The 19,934-nt window shown below is 38.8% G+C and overlaps 1 protein-coding gene across 7 annotated transcripts in view; it reads right to left on the reverse strand.

Annotated features, from left to right (window-relative positions):
- THRB (thyroid hormone receptor beta) overlaps window positions 1-19,934 on the reverse strand; it is a 244,194-nt gene that overhangs the window by 33,908 nt on the left and 190,352 nt on the right. The window contains exon 1 of one of the 7 annotated variants that reach the window (XM_039525181.1): window positions 8,335-8,857. The exons of the other annotated variants lie outside the window; for them this stretch is intronic. Coding sequence (XP_039381115.1) covers window positions 8,335-8,776 — 442 coding nt within the window. The 5' untranslated portion in view covers window positions 8,777-8,857. Of the gene's footprint in view, window positions 1-8,334; window positions 8,858-19,934 lie in introns of those variants that run through there. 7 annotated transcript variants of the gene reach the window in all.

Here is a 19,934-nt window from a genome sequence, read left to right on the forward strand (position 1 = left end):
TGTATTATTCATTGGATCACTAAGTTCACCTTGTCATTGAGAAGCAAAACCAACATTAACAATATTAATTAAAGAAGAAACTGTTTCTTAATGTTATTGTTTCACTGATGTTAAACAATATTCACCACTCTTAAAAATGAACTGAAGTAAGGCCCCCCTTCAGCCAGGGCCTAACTACCTTGAAATGAGGCCTTGGGTCTTAAAAAGTACTCTTGAAAGGCCAAAGAATGGGACTTGAGGAGGACACATTGTTCCTTAGTTAGTTTCATGTAACATTTTGGAAAGATTTAAAGAATACATGACGGAACACGACCTCTTCTTCCAGACACAACTAACCTATTTTATTATGGCCCAAACCACTAAATCCTGAGATGTGCAAAGCACTATCAACTCTCACTGATGCCAGGGCAGCTGCTCTTCACTTCTCAAGATTTGATGCATTCTGTTTCACCTTCTGATTACTTTACATTTGTTTTTCTAACTATAAATCAAAAACTGAAGTCAACAGAGTTGTTTCAGGAATGAAATTGTCCCTGTGAACTCTCATCGTGGAAAGTGTCAACACACTCCTTTTGGAGCAAGGAATGTTTACTAATAACTCCAGAAATAAGTCCCCAAACACCATACACCTCTGTCCTCTGTTTTTCAATGTCTCAAACTCAACAAAATATAATTTAAAATTAACCTTTCAGTAATATGCTTTATAAAAACACATTTTAAGTGTAATTTTGGTTTTAGGTGGAATTTATGCCATAAGTTTTCAAAAGTAATGAGTGGTTTTGGGTGTCTAACTTGAGACACCTTAAATGGACTGATTTTTTAAGGATGGATGCTTGGCAATTTCTGAAAATCAGTCCCTTTTAGGGTGTTTTAAGTAGGGCACTGAAAAATGAGCCCCACATATTATTATGTTGATTTGCTTGTGCCTGACGTTTTTTTCTGCCACGTTATTAATTTCTTTAAAGGCAAAAAAAGACAAGTTTCTCTTCTCCCTTGAAAACAAAAGCAACTTCTTTACCAAAAAGTATTAAATAGAGCCAAGGCCACAACTCAAGCTGAAAATGTACAGTAGAAATGAATCAAAAAATTTTTGGTGGAAACATTTTGGGAACCATTTTTCCTTTATGATCTATTGTATGTAAACATCAGATAAGAGTGCACAAATATTTTAGTACTTGTCACAGTTTCCTTCTTTGACACAAAATGACCAGGAACCTTTGCAATTATTTATTTATGCAGAAACACATTAACATACCAGGCTATGTAACTAGTTTGTGTGTGTTACACAAACACACCTTTTAATCTACTGAGAATACAGTACCATCATTGCCCAGAAACAAACCATTCCACACATGCAGTAGGGTATTTTCTTTTGATTACCACACACAACTCCCATTACATCTAACATGAATTTATGTAAGAGCTCGTAACAAGATGAAACTATATGCTATAGAATAACTGTGCAGGATACCTAAGCATATTTTTTTTCCTCAAATGTCCAAATGTTATCCATTGGTATGTCTCAAGCACTGTTTACCTGAATAAATCCTTGGTTATTTAATTTAATAATTAATTATATATATTAGAAGCTTGATATAACCTAAAATTAATTATTAGCAATTTAAAAAAATTAGTTGCATGAACATAGGGAAATGTTCAGTCTAATTTTTTTTTTAAATATTGTCATTTTAAATACCAACACCAAAGATCTAATCCATTTACTTCTGTTTAGCGTGGTACTAACAAGGAAGTCATGAACTGACTTTTCAAAAAGGTCTGAGAGTTTAAATAGTCCTTTGCTTATCTAGTCAAGACAGAAAAATTATATTACTGTCTGTATGGGAGCCATTTCAAATACACCTTTCCTGATATCAGCTTGAGTAGACATGTAACATTTGTGTGTATTTTATTCCATGGATACAGAATCAACAGATTATTAAGGACAAATTTTGCCACCAGATGCTTATGTAATTTCCAGTAAAGTGAGCCAGAATCCTAGCTCCATTCATATCCCAAGGCAGCATTTATCCCTAAGCAATTACTACCTCTTCTGAGTAAAGACGTGTATTAGTAACACGTTCCAGTCTGAAAAGACTAACAAGCGTATCTGAGATAAATTATATTTAGCAAATTGTAAAGATAAAGATAAAGACTACGTAGGTGTCAATCCTTCTTTGACTAAATCTGCAAGGAATTTAAGTTTGTCATTATTCTAGAAAAACAAGCAGATAGTTTTCTCCATTTTTAAGAAATAAAGTAACTGAGATGGTGCATTGGTAACTGTTACAATATTCATATACTCAGGATAAAATCCTGGCTTCACTGAAATCAATCTGAGTACAGCTTAGACTTCAATGGGGTCAGGATTTCACCCCAACACTTTGCTTTGAACTGAGTTTGTGGGAAAGACCTGAACAACACATGTTCAGAAACAGACTAATTTAGATTAGAAAATAAATATTATAAAGTTTAAGGGATACAGACTTGAAATTAAACCTTTTATATAGTGTGGAATGGGGAACTGAGAAATCGCATCCATTCAAATTGAAAGACTAGAACAGTTGTTGAAGATGTTTGCAATATCTAGGTGGTTAGCATTACCTATTGTTACATACACCGCTACCTCAATATAACGCCACCTGATATAACACGAATTTGGATATAACGTGGTAAAGCAGTGCTCCAGGAGGTGGAGGGGGGCTGCGCACTCCAGTGGATCAAAGCAAGTTCAATATAACACGGCTTCACCTATAATACAGTAAGATTTTTTGGCTCCCAAGGACAGCGTTATATCGAGGTAGAGGTGTATATGTATAACATATATGTATTTCTGAAAACTGTGCTCCAGCAATTGGAAGAAAAATCTTGCCTAGAGTCAGAGAACAGATTGTTGCACTGAGAGACTCTGACATGCCAGAGAGTCTAGGATTCATCTGCAAGACAACAAACAAACTTGTGGGCCACACTGGTCTGCATCAACAACACAACAAATTTAGAGGGGTAGCCGTGTTAGTCTGGATCTGTAAAAGCAGCAAAGAGTCATGTACATGCATCCGACGAAGTGGGTATTCACCCACAAAAGCTCATGCTCCAAAACGTCTGTTAGTCTATAAGGTGCCACAAGACGCTGATGCTTTTACAACAAATGTAGTTCCTGCATTCCCCCAGTGTAGTGGGTCAGTCCAAAAGCCATCTGGCCAAGTGGTCAGGCCATGGCTCCATAGTTCTTTTTAGTCTCTCTGTTCTGGAGGGGGCCCTGCAAAGTCATATATGGGAAGAATCAGCTCCTCTTGGGGGTCCCTTCTTCCTCTCCTCAGGGCTCTGTCATGATAGAGGGGAGTGGGGGATAAGGCAGGGGGACCCAGGCTCTCCTGCTCCAGCAGGTCCCAACCCAGGGCTTAATGTCCGGACTACTTGTTGGTCCATCCCAAGTTACATCCCTTCTTGGTCTCTCCCTTTAGGGAGTGATCAGTCTCAGTAGCAGCAGTTTAGTCTGCCATAGGGATGGAGGAATCCTGCTCTTTGGAGCCTCTCCTGGGTTCCCAACTCTAAAGCAGGGGGTGGGAGGAATCTGGACCACTGCTTCCAGCATCTTCTCACCAGTGTCATAGTCACACTGTCCAAAGCTCCAGGCATCAGCCTCACTCCCTGCTGCAGCCTGTAGCTCCTCCCTGTCTTCCCCTGGGCTGCCCATGCCCTTTTAAACTATTCCTCTGCCCGGAGCATGCCCCACAACTCCCGAAGGGTGGGGCCTCCCTACCCCAATATTGCCTCATGCCTTGCTCTGGTTTAGTGAAGGGTCTGTAAACCCCATCACACCCAGTCAGTGATCGTAATTTGGAGGCTGTAGTGTAGACAGGATTCACTGGGTTGTCTGACCCTGGCGATTTGTCTTTCGCTTACTGAAGCACAGTTATACGGCACTGTTTGGTTCTTACTGTGTTTAAACCACCAGTCAGAAATATCCATGGGCCAGTGGTAAAAATGGCTGCCTTCTCCACACTACAGCCTCCATGGGTGCTATTACCAGTGAAGCTGCGGTTGTGAGGCATTATGGATCCTAAATGTGCCAGGGTAGATGCAGTTCCGATTCCATCTCTGAAAGGAAGTGCTTGGTACCTGATCAAAAAAAGGACAAAATATTTTTGATGTAGAATATCTGTAGGGCTGGATGAACCTTACACTGATGGAGGGGAGGAAAAAGCAAGTGGAAAAGAGTGAAGTTAGGCTGCAGTGTGGCATGCCAGGCTACATGCATTACTGCCTTGGGATCTGCAGGGAAGCAGCCTGAATTTCCCAGGAAGACTTAGAATTTCCTGGGGATTCCAGAATGTGGTGCCTTTTCCTAGAGAGAGGAGGGAACTGTGTGAGGTGAAGCTTGAGAACCCGATCCTGTAATGCCCTCATCACCCACTGACAGAAATTCTGTCACAGTTTAGAGCACTCAGCACCACTCAAAAGCACCTCCCAAAACTGAGTTTGGAGTTTCCAGCAGATACTTTCCCTTTGTGATTTTGTTTTGACAAATGAGGCAATCAGCTTCTTAGTAATTATCCTTCACTCATCTCTTTTCCTCACCCATTTAATTTAACTTTCTTGTCTGAAAATGAATAGAATTGATATAAAATACCCTAGGATAGAGAATCTATGGCCATGATATGGAGAACTCTGTTAATAGATGTATGTCTCTCTTCAAGATCAAGTCTCATCTTATTAGTTTTTTGTAATAATATCAATAATACTTATGCTACAGCGGATGCACTGTTTTTCTGAGAGTAATTATACCACAACACAAAGAAATCAAGTTAGAAAAGACTGGGGAGAGTGTAGAAAAGGGCCCAAATGGGAAAGGCCTGTTTTGACAAAAAATACTACTACTATATATATGACAAGAAGTACTGGGGCATGAGTGTCTCCACTTGCAATATGCTAGTGTTTAGCTGTCGACATAAAACTCAGGTTTATAGGCCTGCAGACACTTGTTTCCTTGGAAACAGATCATAAAACAGTGCCAAAATTAACATCACTATTAGAACCAAAATGTTGCTGAAACATTTTCATTTGAATCTCTTGGGGCCTGACCCAACAGCCCTCACTCAGGTCCCAGAATGGGACTAATTACCTAAGGAAGGATCCCATGACTGGGTCCAAAGAGTCTGGAAGCAGAGTTGAAAACAATACTCACAGTTTCTACTTCAGCCATTTCTTTTGTGTACTGTATCTGCATTTTGGTTTTTTGATTTAAATGGATAGTGGATTCTTTTATTTGTGAATAAAAACAACCAAAAATAACGTACGTAAACATTAACAAAAAACACTTCTGTGATTATTCCTACTTAGGCAATGATTTCATCAGCACAGTGTCCAAGACAACCCAGAACACTGACACATGCAGAAGCAGAGCCATTAAACACATTCAACACCTGTAGAGTATAATTTACCATTGGAGTGCCCTATTCCCCAGAAGAGTTGTATTCTCTTGACTGTTTGCAAACTGAATGTGTCTGGCTATGGTCTATGTTATCTCAGTTCTGTGCATGACACCCCATCTCCCTTTTAAAAAAATATTCTGAATCACCATCATATGGATTGCGTCACACAGCATATTAATTATTCAGGACTCAATGGGGATCCCCTAACGACTATAGGGAAGGGTTTTATGATGTCTTTGGCCCTGAACTGTATATACTGATGGAGAAAAATATTTATGTGGTCAAATATATTTTTTCACATTTGAACATTTAGCATGAAGGATTACAACATATTTCAGAATTCTAGTGTTGTTGTACAAAGTAATATTATTATAATTAATATAATAATATTATATTATTATATAATACAATTATATGCATTTTGGTTTTTTTGTGTTATTATGGCCATTATACTCCTTTCTTCGTGCCTATTTATATGATTACAAGTGACAACATAGCATTGTATTTTAAAATACTAACCCACACTTCACTCATTAATCACACCAATTCGATATTCTTTTACCTTTAAAAGAATACCAGCATACATTCTCTATGCCAGTTTTGACAAAACCCACTATTCTGTACTACTCTTTGAGGAAATTACAATGCAAACTGTCTGCACACTGTGGTTTCATACTGCACAGTGTGGAGTTGATTCAGGACAATGTTTATCTTTGTGTACTGTAAAGAAAGTACAATATACACCATCAACTGTTTGTTTTGGCAAATCTATTAGTGTGGCTCTGGCTCTAGACAAGGTTTCCACCATATCTGTCTCTGCCAAATACACCTATAAATGTGCCCATGTGGTATAATGAGTCCCTACTTTTAAAAAATGTGTTTTTTTGATCACCTTGACTCTTTATTTTGTATTACAGTTATATGTATCCCATGCTTTAGGCTCAGGACACTGTTCAAAACACAAACTTTTATCACAGAACAAATTTTAAAAGAAAAAAAATTCTTAAATGCCAACCCAGGGACAGATGAAATCTCTGTTTGATGTGCCCAGATATCAGCTGACCATATTAGATTCCTAGTTCTGGCTCTCCAATTCCTATATTATGCTGGATAACACAGGAAACGAGATTTATTTCTTAAATAAAGCTATGTTCAGCTCAAACTTCAGAGTCCAAACAACATATTCAAGACTTATCTGAGCAGAAAATACAATCTTTATAGTATTTGCCCTATTTCTAACCACCAATGTGTCACTATTATAATCACAAAGTACACATATCAGATACTATGCACTGTTGTCTCATTTTGAAGTTAGCATTTGGTGTTTAGTGGCATGCATCTCAGTGGAATCGAAGGCCTATTAAAGAATAGCATTTTGGCTATGACATTCCACCAAGACTGTAGTAAGGTTTCGATAAAACACCAGTGTGATTTGTCTTTCATTCCAAGATTTAATATCCCTTTTTCTATTTGGTTAACTAAAAATGGTTAATTTTATTCTGAAAGGTTCAGACTTGTCATGACCTTAGTCCTCAGTTAGGATAAGTGCCCTTGATGAATTTGAAGACATTTGGTTTACAAAGAATGAAGTTGTCTCTTTTCATAATGCAGAATTTTCTATGGGCTCACCCTGGCCATTATTTGATTATTTCCTTATAGCTCATTTCCAGTGTAGGATGTTCTCATGTCTTGTCATAAATAAATTGTTTATTGATCATTCGCTGACAAAATGGCACAAACAGGCAAATTCTTCAATGATTTTTGAAAACTTTTAAGACTAGTACTGAACAAACATTGGTAAGTACAATTATAGTCCTATGACCAAGGCAACCCAATTTGTTAAGTCCCCTCATGTCTCATAATCGGAAGACACTGTTAAAAGACATTAGTTAATTAGACAGCTTATCTCTTGACAAAGTAACTACTGCTACTTAAAATGTGCACCTTTTTTCAAGTTGCCGTCCCTCAAAACAATTTTGAGGTAAAAAGTTCTTTTAATTAAAAAATGAAGAAGAACAGATAATTGTTTTAACACAGTTTGACACACAACTTAATTAATAGAACCCTTGATGGAGCTGTCTGGATTCTGCAGACTTCAGACAGCCTTTAGTAAGACGTTAAAGCGATCAACACCTGACATCTGTTAGCTAGAAGGCATTCTGAGGTAAAGAGCAGCTAAATCTAAAAGAAATCAGGTACTTAGACCAGTTTAACTTTTTCATGAGGTGATATCCTTCCTGACACTATAATCTTTCCTTCTGGAGTGACGCAAGACTTTAAGTAAAAGAAAACAACTTGTTGTCCCTCCCTCAGAGCATTATGCACATATATTTATTTCTTTGAGAGAAGAGCACTGATGAACTATTTATTCCAGTTTAAAAAGGAATATAAACCACAAAACCACCAAATTTGTGGTGACAGTTACGCATTTACAAGGCATAACACCTCCCTCGCAACTCTGCTCTAGCTTGGACAAACAGGACTGTCCTAAAACAGAACTTTCAATACTACTGCCTGCTCAAGGAAAAGAATATTCACTATACAAAGACCAGGCACAAAAAGAAATAATTTTGGTCAGGGTACAAAGAGAGAAAGAAAAAAAACCCCTTTTTTAAAGGGACATCAGGAATTAGTTATATATAGTATATAGCAAATTAATTTTTAAAATAAATTTCAAATTGTACATCACTTTAGCTCTTTACAAATATATTAAAACATACAAAGATGAAATACTCGCAGGATAAACTGAAAGCCACAGCTATTGCCATGAAAAACATCTATAGCTAGATTGCCCCATATTACAAAGCTGTTATCTATGGCCAAAGCCTAATCAACTCCAAAGACACTCTGGCTTCTTTTCTTTTTAAATATTTGTTATGTTCTGAATAATAATTCTAATTACCTTTACATTTTTTTTCTTCTATATTGTACTCCTGGGAACTTGACATGCCTTGAATATTCACTTTTGCAGGACCTGGATGTAATATTGAGCTAGTCCAAACTGAAGCATGTAGAAACTGTGAAGATTGCTGTCCATTTCTCAGCACATCATTTCTGGAATGTCTTTTCCTACACAAGCGATTTTCTGCTATATCTACAAAATTCCATTTGTGATGTCTGTCAGGAAGATGTACCAGCCTATCCCAGGCTGGAAGGCCATTTTTTGGAGGGTTGACAAGCACTGGTTGACAAACTGTTGGCATTGCCAAGATCTTGCTGAGCTGTGGAGTTTTGGAAAGCAAGTGGTTTCTCAATTCTCTTGATCTGGTGGTATTCACAAGCATCTCCACTTGACCGCATTGATAAGATGCAGAGCTTTTCAGCCATGCACTTTCAGCCACCATAGTCAGTTTCCCTTCAGTGCAATTAAATGTAATGATTTCCCCCTCTATTAAGCCTGAAAAGACAGCTGGATCTACATGCACAGGTTACCACTAGATGCAACTTTCATCAACACCACAACTAGAACATGGGCCCAGGGCAAGTTACCATCAATTTATTGCCTCGCTCATATGATCATTTGAGGTCTTGTGGGTCGAGGCTGGTCGTGTACAATTTTCAGATACTTAAAACACAAAACATCAAGGATTCAGCCTTGTTTGACTTTGCTCTTAGCGTAGGCTGACCTGAGGGACACTCTGTTACCTAAGTATGACATTCTTATGTGGGCATGCTTAGCAGTTCCGCTCTTGCTACCACTACCTTTCTCTAGTTGAGGTTACTAGAGCAATATCAGAGAGACACATTTTATCTTGTGAGTTTTAACGCTGTGGTCCTAAGCAAATAACAAATACATAAACAATAATAAATAACAAGGCAACAATTATTATATTTAATTAACAACAGTCCTGAAATGTATTTGTTTTAAATAAAACATTTAAATACTGTCAGTTCATAAAACTACGTGTCTAAAAATAACTCCTTTTTACTACTGGACAGCAAAGCTAGATTCTACAGTAATGTCATTCCATAGCTGGTGTTCCAAATATTCACAAATGTTTATATTTTAGATTTTATGAATCAAAATTAAAATGTAAAATAGTTTTATAACATGTTTACTGAACATCTTAAATCACTGTCAGTGGATGTCAATTTGATATTCATTGATACATTAATCATGATGAAATTCTGCTATTCTTATGGACTGAACAGGTAACTTTACAGGAATTTCACTCAAGAGAATTCTCTGTATACAAACCAAAAATTGGATATATTAACTATGCAAGTGGGTAATAAAGCAGTTTAAAAACAATTATGAGAATCAGATTTTCAGATTTGACATATTGTTAAAAGTTCTGAAAGTTATCTCTATTTACTTTAGTAAATGGAATATCGTTATTATAGGACTCTTGAAAATGTGAGTCTGGTCAGAAAAGTGACTATTAACTACTGTTATCTCGTGTTTGTTCTTAGTCCCATATACCTCATTCCCAAATATCACATTTACTCTATTTGTAATTCAAAGCAATCCTTTTCTAATTGCTATCAATGCATACTCAGCTTAGTATTTGGAAATCAAGCTGCATTCTTTCTGTTCAGTGTATCTCTATTTGTTATCCACAAAAGTATTCTGAAACCAGAACCTGGCTAGCAACATAGTGACGATGTCTGAGGCAGGAGAAACTAAAATACAGTTTTCTCTTGTCTACCTTTCCTAGCACTATAGTTCTCACCATAGTTCAGACTTGATTTTGTCAGTGACTACAGTATATTAGACCTAAAAGACACACAAAGAACAGGTACAATGACAAGGCATCATCTGTATGATGCCTGCTATTCAGAAAATGTTATACACAATTATTTAAGAATTTAAATATTAAAACACAAGTATTTCAGCTTTTATATTCTGAACATGTTTACACCTTGTAAGTTTCAATACTTGTTTAAATCTAAAGGAAAAGATGGGTTTGTTATGACCACTACCTGTATGCACTTATTTGTAGCTATATGAAAATAAACACTTTCTAGGGACATTCTGAAGATTTTTGAGGCCCCACCATACAGGAAACTGTAGGGAAAAATGTGTTGTAATGCAGTTTTCCACAATTCCTTACATAATCTCAAAAAATACTACCTCTTAAAATAATTTCACTTTCCAGTGGTCTCCCTGTATGGCTAATAGTGTATATCCATGCCAATTACAAGGTCAAAAATTGGCAAGACTACACAAATATGCAGGCCCACATACATATTTTTATATTTTGTTATTCATATTTCATGGAAAAGCCACTGCAACCCTGGCAACCCCACACAACATGAAAAAAATCAGTTATATAACTTAGTTGATTTAAAGACGAACTGAGATTCATAAGCTAGACACTTGAACCTTTTCAGAGTAAATGTCTATGTCTTTTTCACCAACTTTATTTTTGACACAAAAGTCCATCTACCATGTTACTCTACCATACACCACGTGGCTCCAGTTTAGTTCTGAAGTGCATTTAAAAATAAACAAGAAGGAAAAGGATGGGCTGCAGAGCCACTACAGTTGGAGAGACCAATAAGAGAATGCTTTGCAATACCTCTGTATTATTAAATTTACCAAGGAATTTTCAAAGAAGTCTTTACATTAAAAAAAAATGTTGTGTTTCTAAAGCATCCAAAGGACTTTTAGACTTGAATATTAATGTTTGTAGCCTTGCAAGCTTGTAAATGTGCAATGTTGCTATAACAGCTGTGTGAGCAGAACTTGTAATTCTTTGAAATTTGTCTGTGCAGTTTCAGATTTCATAACTCAGCATCAAATGGTCTTTTTTTGTCTCATTCTGATGTCCATGGTGATTGCAGTTTATTTTGTGTTGTAAGGTTCCTCCTTACTTAACTAAGGCTCCTGGGATGCCAGTGGTTCTCTCCTAATAGCTGTTGCATTCAGCTTTTGTCAACACTTCTTAGAATTCAGCATTAATTCAGCAATCTCAAAGGAAATTAAAAAGAAAACAAAATTGGAGAGGTGTATTCCCAGCCGAACTATATTAGTGAACAGGTTAGAGACTGGAAGCTAGAAGCAGTAACAGTGTGGAGGGCAGGCCACTGAGAATAGCTCAAGATGGAAAGTAAACCTATTCCCAAATTCTCCATAAAATAAAGCCTAACACAGAGTGCGACATAGCTGATTGGAAATATGGGGCCGAATACATCCTTACATAGTGCAACTCCCTTAATCTTAGTGAAGTTACACCATGGATAAATTTGGACCACTGTGTGTAGAAAGACATGAAAGGGGAAAAATTGCTTGAAAAAAATTGCATCTCGAAATCTAATTTCTAAAATAAAAGCTTTTGAAAAACGGATTTGTTATAACTAATATCACAACAGGAAGCTTTCCATATAAGATAATGTACCATTTTCAAAGCATTTCTATGCACGGTTCTTTGGTTGTTGAGATTACTCATACACAAAGATGTGCCGGGTGCAGCAACTTGCATGATCAGGAGTGTCCCATCTACAGTTAGCTGTTAACGGATAAGGCCAGACTGTGATGCCCTCACTTACATTAAGTAGCATTTTACAAAGAAGTGCCACTGAAGTCAATGGGACTGTTGTGGAGTAAGCTATTACTCAGCATGGGCAAAGGCATCACATTCTGGCCCACAATGAGAGTCTGGTTTTGAAAACAACAACAACCCAGAGCAGAGTGCAAAAAGAGCAATTATGATTCCAGGACTGTGTGTGTGTTGGTATCCAACTGGCCGTTTGTATGCCTAAATACCAAGCTTGCATTCATCAATCACAGCACAGTAACTGTATGTAAAAATCAGCTGTGGAGCTGCACCCTTATTTTTTGTATTGCTCCTGGGCTCTGACTCTTTGAAAATTTGCCTCATTTGAACATTCAGTTAGAAAGAAAGTAGAATTTTGCTGTTGCCTCTGGGCCAAATCTTGCAATGTTTACTGAGGCAAAACTCCTATTAACTTCAGTGGAGGTTTTGTCCAAGCACAAGCTAATTCAAGGGTGCAGACCATATTCTAGTGAGCAGCCATTACAGATGGGCTCTTGCTGTTTTGGGGAAAATATTTAATTTACAGATTAGTTAATTTAATAATCATCTTTTAAAGTGCCTGATTGATAGGTCTATCTTCTCTTATGAACATGTTGGCATTTCTCAGACTTTCAGATTTCTACAAAGGGAAAGGACCTGCCACAGACGGATCATTCATTTTGTCTTCTTTTCCCACGTTATTATGGTGTGGCCTTTTTTAATATTTCATTATGGCCTAGCTTGTTAAAATGTGGGTTCGTTTCACCATTACAGAACAATATTATTTAACTTACGCCCTTTTCTTCAACACATTGTGCCTTCATTTGTGCCAGCCAGGGCCAAGGCTGGGGACAGGGCTAGGGGCGGAGCCACAGCTGGGCTGCAGTCAGGGGCTGCAGCTGGGGGCAGGACCGGAGCAAAGCCGGGAGCGAAGCGGGTGTGGGTGGTGCTCCCTCCCTGATTCCTGTGAGGACTGACCCGGGCCCCTCTGCACCCCCCTGAATGTTCCTCCATGCCCCCCTAGGCGGTTGCACCCCACAGTTTGGGGATCTCTGGCCTAGAGTTTTTTTTATGTGTATAGGTGGAGGATTCATCTGGTCACTGCAGAGATGTTATAACGGCATATACTGATAATGAGTAATTACTGCCACCTAAAGAGGAAACAAAGTCTCAGCTAGGGCAGAGTCCATCAAATAAAAAAGTTGCCTTCGCTATTGGAAGTCTATACACCCAGCCTAAACGGATGTGCAGTGAGAATTTGATGTCAGGGGGATGTAAGGGTAGGGCTATTGTCCACTCTTTCTTTTTATGCAACCAACAATCACTCTTCCCAATTATAGTTAGTGGGACAGAAGGGTCAAAACAAAATCTTTGCCTGGTGTTTCCACAGATATGGTGAATCTTCCATTATACGGTAATATGCTTGGCAGAATAGTTTTGTCTTTGCACCTTCTTCCTAAGCTGCTTGAACTGGGCTCAGACAAACCTTCTCACATGGAGACTGTCACTGCCTAGGCCATCCTCCTCACACTCACCTACTTAGGTTGGGGTCTGGTCTGGTGACCACATTTTGGGAGGGAGTTAGCAGGGTTGTTAATAAACAGCCCATATGAGGTACAGCCTGGCCTATAGGAGTGAACATATCAGAATGTCTCGAATTGTATTCCCAGCTTTGTGATGCCCTGAGTGAGTCACTTCACATCTCTCTTCAGATTCCTCTCTAAAATGGGGATACTACTATTCACACACATGTCTAAGAGGGGAATAGTGAGAATAAATTGGATGGAGCCAGAGTGTGCTTTCTCCATGGACAGCTCTGCAAGAAGGGGTGGCTGCAAGGAGCTGTAATTTAGAATCATAGATTATTAGGGTTGGAAGGGACCTCAAGAGATCATCTAGTCCAACCCCCTGCTCAAAGCAGGACCAAATCCCCAAATGGCCCCCTCAAGGATTGAACTCACAACCCTGGGTTTAGCAGGCCAATGCTCAAACCACTGAGATATCCCTCCCCCCTGCCTCATGCAAGAACCAGGCACTACCACAGTCCCTATTCTTTTGCCCTCTACTGAAGGGGAGGAGTATTCCTTTGAAATAAGGAGCAGCTTCAAAATCTGTGTAACCTGGGGGATCTGCAGAGCTTTCTTGGTGCTTTTTCCTGAACACAGCCCAAAGTAAACGGCATTACAAATATTTGCAAACAGGATCTGTGACTAAAGGTGAAGGTGGAAAAAGCAAGGAAAGAAGGTAAACAGAAAAAATAAATATAAAACTAGGTGCTATAAACGGAGTGCTATTTGAACCTCAATATACACAGGGCTATCAAAGCCCCAGTGACTACAGCCATCATTCATTTGTTATTAACTTAAATAAACCTACTCACATTTTTTCCGTTTCTCTATTTCAATGTGCTAATGGGTGTGCTAGTGGAGAAGAGGGCACAGCAATCTTCCACATTCTCCTTCCTCCTCCTTGGTGCATCTGGGCAGTAGGGAACCATAATATGGCTGCTACCCATAAATGGGAGGGGCAAGGCTGCCATCAGTGCTTACTGACTCCAACAGGTGTTTCTGGGGGTGGGCTGAGGGGGTATGTCTATGGTCCTGATCCTGTGCACTGACGAGCAGGATGGTTTGAACAGCAGCTGCTATTCAATGCACTCCTCACAGTGACCCTTAAAGCACTGAGCCAGATCCTACACCAGCTAAAGATCTAGCCCATTACACCTTATACAGGTTTTATGATGATTATGATTATTATTATTAAACATCTATACTGTGGTAGCACCAGATGTTAACCAAATTGTTCCATTGTGCTAGGAGCTTACTCCATCGATACCACATTGGTGGTACAGGTATTTTCTTCCCTCCTTTGCTCCCTCAGCACAAGGCCATAACTGAGTGGCGAGTAAATAGGTAAAACAATAACGTGCTGAAAGGTCGTTGTTTATACTAATCTCTCAGTTACAACACAAATTAGTAAAAAGAGATCAGTAAGATGCAGACTGATGTATATATATGCACACAATACTGAACTGCTATTTTTACTGTTACACACCAATTTGCTCTCATTGAAAAAAAAGGAGTTCAAAATCTACCACAGTTTCTGCTTGGACATGATCAATGTAGTTGCAGCAGACAAATAAATTAGTCTCTCACTTGCATCTAACTGACTTGCTTGGAAAACAAATGACTCAAAACAGTGAATCTTTGACACAGCCTTCCCTCCTCTAATTTGCACATTTTATTATAAACTGGGCAGCAAGGGCTATGGTGTTTTCTAAAAAAAACCACTAACATATACAAGCACCTAAGGGCACAAAAGTGGGCTGGTATCAGAGAGATCAGCTAAGGCAAATGTAATCAGGATTATGACTAAGGGTTCACGGTAGGTTGATCAAGTAGGCTAGATTTGCATGGGCCCAATCCAGTATATCTGGATGATTTGTAAACAAGAAAGGCACAACTAAAGAACAGGAAAATGAAAAAACCCAAAACAAATAAGCAAAACTAAACTAAAACCCAACTCATCTTATGTACTAATGTCTTGGGGCAGAAGGAGTTTACCAGTAGAAGGCTTTAATGTGTGTTATGCTCTAATTTGCTATGTGTGATAAAACTGTCTGTTCCAAGCATGGTTGAAGTTTCTTTTCTTCCTGTGAGTTGCACATCAGATAACGTTTTTTCTCTTCCACACTGCATCATGGTAATGTTTCCTTCCCCAAGAAATATGAAGAAATTTCCTACTTGGAGTTTCCTACTATCTGTTGTGTTTAATGTTTGCAAGGGGCAGAACTAGTAGAGAAAAACCTGCTTTTTATGTATAAACCCCAGCTCTGTCGTTTCACTGGCCAGAGGTACATATGCTTCTCCACATAACAAATGCAAGCAGATGTGTGCATATGTGAATTATAGCCTAAATTTCATACATACAAAAATGTCAAACTCAATACAGACAAAAATCTCTGATCTAGTGCTGGAACGACTATAACCTGGTGCCTCCGCCATCGGCCGTCTGGTATTTCAGTAGAGAAAAATAAGGGCACGCCTATGCTGCAAAAAACCAACCAACCAAAAAACATGGCAGCGAGTGTCAGAGCCCGGGTCAACTGACTCAAGCTTTTGGGGCTCCAACCATATGGCTAAAAATAGCAGTGTAGGCATTATTCCTGCTTGGGCTCGAGCCTGGGCTCTGAAATCTGGTGGGTGGGGAGGATCTAGCTAGATTTTGCAACTTTAACAACATTCTTTTAACAGATTTGGGGAGTGGATTTTCTTCAGGTTTAAAAAAAGAAAATTGAAAAAACAAAGAAATTCCATTGTGTGTAATGGTAATGAGCCCCCTGGTCCATGTGGGTTGAAAGCAAGGTCTGAACTCAGGACCATCAGATCCATGACACAGTCCTCTATGACTTGAGTTGAAGTAGTAATTCTACTATCTGACAGCACTAGTATAATGTGTAAATAGAGACCAAGTATGGGAAATTCTGGCTTGAATAAGTGAAGTTTGTCAAAGTTACAAGCAACTGAAAACAGAGTTATAATGAAAACTGTTAGCCTACCTTAACTACAGGGATCACTACTGCTCCACCTATAATATATAACAATTTTTAATACAGAATGTAAAACAGAATTTTCACTGCTTACGTTTAATCCAATAATGAATACAATGAAAGATAATGTCCTTGACAAAGAATAGAATCCTTCACAAAGATCCATGGCAGAATGTTTCATAATTCACATCATACTCAACCTCAACGGCCTTTTTTTTGTGGCTTACACTTAAAGGTAATTACATGACAGGAAAAACAGATTTCATTTTTGGAAGCAGTGACTGTTGCAAATGGTGTTCATATTAATGTGTAACAAAAGCTAAAGATAAAGTCTACAGCTGGCATTGTGACCTATCCAAAAGTACAGCACATACTGTATTACCTTTATACCTGCTTGTTGTTGACAGATATCATAAAACAACAAGCTCTTCCGTACGAACCTGTGCAGATGCTTTTTTGACAGACTATATCAGTGCCAGCTACCATTTGCAGTGCAGATACACTGGGGATTAAGTTAGAATCATAGACTTTAAGGTCAGAAGGGACCATTATGATCATCTAGTCTGACCTCCTGCACAATGCAGGCCACAGAAACGCACCCACCCACTCCTGTATCAAACCTGTGTCTGAGCCATTGAAGTCCTCAAATCATGGTTTAAAGACTTCAAGGTGCAGAGAACCTTCCAACAAGTGACCTGTGCCCCACGCTGCAGAGGAAGGCGAAACCACTCCAGGGCTTCTGCCAATCTGCCCTGGAGGAAAATTCCTTCCCGACCCCAAATATGGCGATCAGCTAACCCTCAGCATGTGGGCAAGACTCACCAGCCAGACACCCAGGAAAAAATTCTCTGTAGTAACTCAGATCCCACCCCATCTAACATCCCATCACAAGCCATTGGCCATATTTGCCGTTAGTAGTCAAAGACAAATTAATTGCCAAAATTAGGCTATCCCATTATACCATCCCCTCCATACACTTATCAAGCTTGGTCTTAAAGCCAGATAAGTCTTTTGCCCCCACTACTCCCCTTGGAAGGCTGTTCTAGAACTTCACTCCTCTGATGGTTAGAAACTTTCATCTAATTTCAAGTCTAAACTTCCTGATATGCAGTTTATATCCATTTGTTCTTGTGTCCACATTGGTACTGAGCTTAAATAATTCCTCTGCCTCCCTGGTATTTATTCCTCTGATATATTTATAGAGAGCAATCATATCTCCCCTCAGCCTTCTTTTGGTTAGGCTAAACAAGCCAAGCTCTTTGAGTCTCCTTTCATATGACAGGTTTTCCATTCCTCGGATCATCCTAGTAGCCCTTCTCTGAACCTGTTCCAGTTTGAATTCATTCTTCTTAAACACGAGAGACCAGAACTGCACACAATATTCCAGATGAGGTCTCACCAGTGCCTTGTATAATGGTACTAACACCTCCTTATCTTTACTGGAAATACCTCACCTGATGCATCCCAAGACCACATTAGCTTTTTTCACGGCCATATCACATTTGCGGCTCATAGTCATCTTGTGATCAACCAATACTCCGAGGTCCTTCTCCTCCTCTGTTACTTCCAACTGATGCCTCCCCAGCTTATAACAATAGTTCTTGTTATTAATCCCTAAATGCATGACCTTGCACTTTTCACTATTAAATTTCATCCTATCACTATTACTCCAGATTACAAGGTCATCCAGATCTTCCTGTATGATATCCCCCTTAGGAAATTGGGCAGGATTATGCTCAAGTAAACAGAAGTTCCTAATTACTTACAGGGAAAAATGAATCAGAGGAAAATAATATCTAGAGGGATATGGTAGCCTATTTGCATGTTAACCAGCAGCAACTGCCTCATGTACTGAAGCACAGGGTCTGATGCTCTCACTACTTGATGAATAGGGATAAAATCCTGGCCCCACTGAAGTCAATTGGAGCTCTTCTGCAATTGACCCAGGGCCCAGGATTTCATCCTAGATTTCAATGACTGAATATGTAGTCTTGTGACAGCTAATGAAAGAAAAAAATAGTAAAGGAAAAATAAACGAAAAAATAGAGGTAAATGGGAAGGAGTGGCAAACTGTGATGATAAACAATAAAACTGGAGAGTTACCATAAAACAATCCAGGCACATAAAAAGTTAGTTTTAATGGATTTTTTCAGATTTCCATGAGGTAGACAAAATCCACGAGGAGGAAGTTTAAAAAAAAATAACCACACACCATATTAACGCATTATTATTATATTTATTATTTATACTATGGCCAAAGGTATACCCGGTGCCTCTTTTAATTCTTGGTGACAGGCTGACGGATCTATAGCAAAGCAAAAGGAGGAGGCAAAAGCATCATTTGCAGAAAACTACATCTGAACTTGATCAGCTGTGGTCTTAGAAATTTGTACGATACTTTACTGCAGCTGTGAGGGAAATGAAGTGATCCTCCTTCTTCGCCGCGGCTTTCTGGCCATGAGTCATTCAAACAATTCAGATTGCCTTTGTCCAGTCTCAAACTGGAATATCACTCACTTCAAGGAGCTGGCTTCTTTTCTAAAGCTTCTGAATTATTATGATACAATCTCTCTGGTTCCACAAGTCAGCGTGGAAGTCAGGAATGATCAAATATGAAAGCAAAGAATATCTCACTTAGGCAAAATTTGGTCAAGACACTGGGGTTAACACTACTCTGTTTTGAAAAATGTCATAGGATCTTTGATGACCACAAAAAGTTAGGAATTCAGTATGAGATCTCATCTGAAAGTAAACATCGCCAGCAGTACAGCACCGAGTAACAGCGTGCTGGTTCCCTGGTTCATTACTGGCTGAAAGGGAAGCATGCTACCTACTGAACTGCCAATATCACTTCCTATAGTTGTAGGTTTTCCTTGAGGTCCTCCACTGCGGTTATACTGGCTTTAGTGCTGCTACACACTGGTAGGGGTACCACAGTGCAGGGGGAAAACCTTAGCCTCCAGTTTTTAATGTATCTCATTTCAATTCAGTGGTTAGAATACCAGATGAACACAGATAACAAAATGATTAATGGACATTGCATACATTAATTATGTCCACTTTGAAGACACCTTTGTTCTTAGAATTAGACTCTAGGACCAACACTTTCAATTCTGGAAGCCTACAGTTAGGTTTCTGTAGCCATATTTAGGCACCTAATAAGAGGCCTTACTTTATTTAGGATCTTAAATATGGTCTTAGTGTTTTGCTTTTGGCACATGGGTTTGAAAATTCTAGGCTACAATATTGATGTGTGTGCATGGGAGTTTGTATATAGAGAGAAAAATGCTGCCATTAAAAATAAACAAAACAAACAGATGACAAACCATCAATTATTTTACCAACGCAAACAGTATGTGGGCGCTACATGGAACAGTAGTTGGTACATAACATCGGTAACTTAAGAGGAATGGGCCATTTACATGGAGGCAAGCAGTGAACTATTTAGTAGTTTAAGAAAGCAAAGCAATAGAA

The sequence above is a fragment of the Mauremys reevesii genome, linkage group 2, assembly GCF_016161935.1.
Source record: "Mauremys reevesii isolate NIE-2019 linkage group 2, ASM1616193v1, whole genome shotgun sequence".
NCBI classification, from domain to species: domain Eukaryota; kingdom Metazoa; phylum Chordata; order Testudines; family Geoemydidae; genus Mauremys; species Mauremys reevesii.